General features: G+C 62.8%; 1 protein-coding gene across 1 annotated transcript; it reads left to right on the forward strand.

Moving 5' to 3' along the window:
- The first annotated feature begins 234 nt into the window (after nucleotides 1-234).
- Nucleotides 235-2,536, forward strand: HES1 (hes family bHLH transcription factor 1). Its single transcript, XM_058189358.1, has 4 exons — nucleotides 235-588; nucleotides 674-769; nucleotides 1,152-1,239; nucleotides 1,722-2,536. Exons 1-4 carry the CDS (start codon nucleotides 481-483, stop codon nucleotides 2,252-2,254), a joined length of 825 nt encoding a protein of 274 aa, XP_058045341.1. The 5' UTR covers nucleotides 235-480; the 3' UTR covers nucleotides 2,255-2,536.
- The last annotated feature ends 711 nt before the right edge of the window (nucleotides 2,537-3,247 follow it).

Raw genomic sequence — 3,247 nt, forward strand, 5'->3', positions numbered from 1 at the left:
ACGGGCGCGTGATTGACAGCGCGGCTCCTGGTGCCCGGGGGGCCAGGCGTGCGCCATTGGCCACCGGTCGGTGTGCCGAGCAGCCAATGGGTGGGCACCGTCCACGAGCGGAGCCGCGTGCCTCCCGCTCCCATTGGCTGAAAGTCACTGTGGGAAAGAAAGTTTGGCAAGTTTCACACGAGCCGTTCGCGTGCAGGGCAGTTTATAAATAGCGGCCGCCAGGCAGGGAGCCGGCCTGGGTTGTGCAGGGCTGGGGGCGGCTCGCTAGGCCGGCAGCTCCGGCCGCAGGAAAGCGCGGAGGGGGTGCCATACTGTGAAGGGCTGACTGTCGCCACCGCCTCCTTGAGGGTCACCCCGCCACATCCACGCCCGCCCGCCCGCTAGCTCGCTCGCTTGCTCGTCCGACCGACCGACCGCCCGATTCACTGCAGGGGAACGCTGCGCCGGATCCCGAGTCACGTCGGCTCTCCCGCGACCACGATGCCCGCCGACCTGATGGAGAAGAGCTCCTCCTCGCCTGCTGCGGCCACCCCGGCCAGCGCGCACGCCACCCCGGACAAGCCCCGCACCGCCGCCGAGCAGCGGAAGGTAAAAGGGGGGTCCGAGCGGGAAAGCGGGACGGGGGCGCCTCTCAGCGGTTCGGCCCACCGCTGCACTCGCCTTCTCCCCACAGTCGTCCAAGCCGATCATGGAGAAACGGCGTCGCGCCCGGATCAACGAGAGCCTGGGGCAGCTGAAGACGCTCATCCTGGACGCCCTCAAGAAGGACGTGAGTGGCGGGGGGCACGAAAGGGCTTGGCGAAACAGGGGAATGCCCTCTGGGTGTCCCAACTCCCCAGTGACTAGACCTCCTTTGGACGGGGATGAGCCTTGGGCGCGGCAGGGCATGTTCCGCAGACGTGCGGTGGGGCTAGGAGGGCGCAGCGTGGAGTTTCCCTGGTCCTCCTCCCAACCACAACGTCTGAGGTCCTCTATAGACCTGTGGAGTGGAAGCCCCCCCCCGCCAACCCCCAGACTGATCCCTTGTTTTGAGGGTGGGGCGTGCCATTTACCCCCAGGCAGAAAAGGAGGCTGTTTTTGGTGTCCAGCTGAGCTAAAGCTCCCCCCACCTCTACCCCCTCATGTCCCTCCTGCCTCCTGTTTGCCCCCAGAGCTCCCGGCACTCCAAGCTGGAGAAGGCTGATATCCTGGAAATGACGGTGAAGCACTTGCGCAGCCTGCAGCGGGCCCAGATGACCGGTGAGTGCCCGGGCGGGTGGACCCCTCCCCCTCCCCTCCCCTCCCCTCCAAGGGTGACTTCTTCCAGACTTCCGCCTGTGGTTTTGAATGCCATCCAAGCTGCCTTTCACTGACTTGGCTCAGGCGCGCGTTCCCACGGTCTGGCTCTCGCAATATTTATAGCCACCTCTCCAAGTTGCTCCCGTTCCGGAAAGGAGCCTGCGGTGGGGCCTAAGGAGAAGGCGGAGTGGCCGCTCGCAGCCCGGGGGTGGGGGGGCAGCCTCCTGTTGCTCGTGGGTGTCCGGTTCCCAGAGGCCCAGATGCTTGCAGCCTGGCCGGATTCAGACCTTCCTCCGGGGCGGGGGGAAGCAGTTCCCCCTCATAGGGGTCTGTGCTTGGCAGCGGGAGGAGAGGAAAGGGCCCAGAGTTGCTGCTGCTGCCTGCCTGCCTGCACCGCCGCCAACCCCTCCCCTGACTGCTGCCGCTTCTTTTCCTGCCGGCAGCCGCGCTCAACACGGACCCCTCCGTCTTGTGCAAGTACCGGGCAGGTTTCAATGAGTGCATGACCGAGGTGACTCGCTTCCTCTCCTCCTGCGAGGCCGTGAATACAGAGGTCCGCAACAGGCTGCTTGGACACCTGGCCGGCTGCTTGAGTCAGATCAGCGCCCTGAACTACCCCGCGCCGCAGTCTGCAGCGCTGCCCCCAACGCCTGGCACCCAGCACGGAGCCTCTTTGGGGCAGCCTCTGGTACAGATGCCCGCCGGCACAGCGTCCCCTTCTGGTAGCATGGCTTCCTGCAAGCTCGGCAATCCGGCCAGTGAGAGTGCCAAGGTGAGCGGAGGCTTCCAGCTGGTGCCTGCTTCCGACGGGCAGTTCGCCTTCCTCATCCCCAATGCGGCCTTTGCACCCCATGGCAGCGCGGTCATCCCACTCTACACCAATGGGGGTCTGAGCTCAGGCCCTCCCTCAGCCAGCATCTCGTCAGGATCGGGTGCTCCATTGCTCCCAGCAGACTCGCTCTGGAGACCCTGGTGAGCGCTTGGGACCACACATTGGCCCTGGACTCAGGGAGCAGGGCCGTCGGTGGCCCTTGGATTCCGCTCCATGACCGCCTCGGAGGCAGCCTCGTCTCTCTGCCTGTACATAGGATCTACCTTTCATGTTGGATTGTACCTTCCCGAAACTGGCCCCGTCCTCTCTCCTGTGTGGGTGTGGGGGAGATGAGGGTCCAAGTGTACTTTCCCTCCTTGTCTTTCTGCCTTTTTTATTTCTAAGCAATACCAAAGATTGATTTGCTCATATACAAAAAGCCTCCCCTTCCTTTTTTGGAATCCTTAATAGAAATAAAGACTTTGACTATCACTCTGGCTGGGGGTGGGGCAGAGATGCTGCAGGGGGTACAGGCAGGGTCTGGATGTGGGGGGCTCATCTGCAGACCCTGGCCTCTGGCCTAAATGCTGACAGACCCGCACCAGGAGTACTAATGGTGCTGGAGGGGAGGGGACGCTGGGCTGGGCTGCTCCCTCCCAGCTTTTTCCCAGACAAACCTCTGACTCCTGGCCAAGCTGAGGAAAAGGGGGTCTGGGGTGCAGCTGAGCCAAGCAGGAATCTATCTTAACTGAGCAGGACCCCAGGAATCCCTCCATATGGCATCCTTGACCAGCTTTGTCCGTGGCATTCTCACTGCCATGCAAACCCATGGGGATCTCTTCCAGATGCTCAGCAGGCTGACCTCCCTGACAAGGGCCATCAGCAGAGGAGGAGGAGGGTTCAGGGCAAGACATCTGGACCCCCTGGGAGACACACACACTTCCATGCCTGCCACTCTGGGGGAGCACCTCCGGGCTCCTGAGGAAGACCCTGACCAGCAGCTTCAACTAGGCAGCTCCTGGTGGGCAGGGGGAGTCCAGGAGGACCCTTTTTCCTGATGGTGAATGGAGCCTCCCTGGTCAGACCCAAGCCTAGTTCACATGACTCTCTTGATTATGCTTGCTCCCAGGATGTGTGAATCTAGCTTACTTGAGAAAA

This window comes from Ahaetulla prasina, chromosome 6, assembly GCF_028640845.1.
Source record: "Ahaetulla prasina isolate Xishuangbanna chromosome 6, ASM2864084v1, whole genome shotgun sequence".
NCBI classification, from domain to species: Eukaryota; Metazoa; Chordata; class Lepidosauria; order Squamata; family Colubridae; genus Ahaetulla; species Ahaetulla prasina.

What these genes read in the sequence shown, in the direction of transcription:
- HES1 (XM_058189358.1), top strand. Translation starts at nt 481, where the DNA reads ATGCCCGCCGACCTGATGGAGAAGAGCTCCTCCTCGCCTGCTGCGGCC. An exon ending in TGGACGCCCTCAAGAAGGAC is followed by an intron (nt 770 to 1,151) that starts GTGAGTGGCGGG and finishes GTTTGCCCCCAG; the next exon opens with AGCTCCCGGCACTCCAAGCT. An exon ending in GCAGCGGGCCCAGATGACCG is followed by an intron (nt 1,240 to 1,721) that starts GTGAGTGCCCGG and finishes TCCTGCCGGCAG; the next exon opens with CCGCGCTCAACACGGACCCC.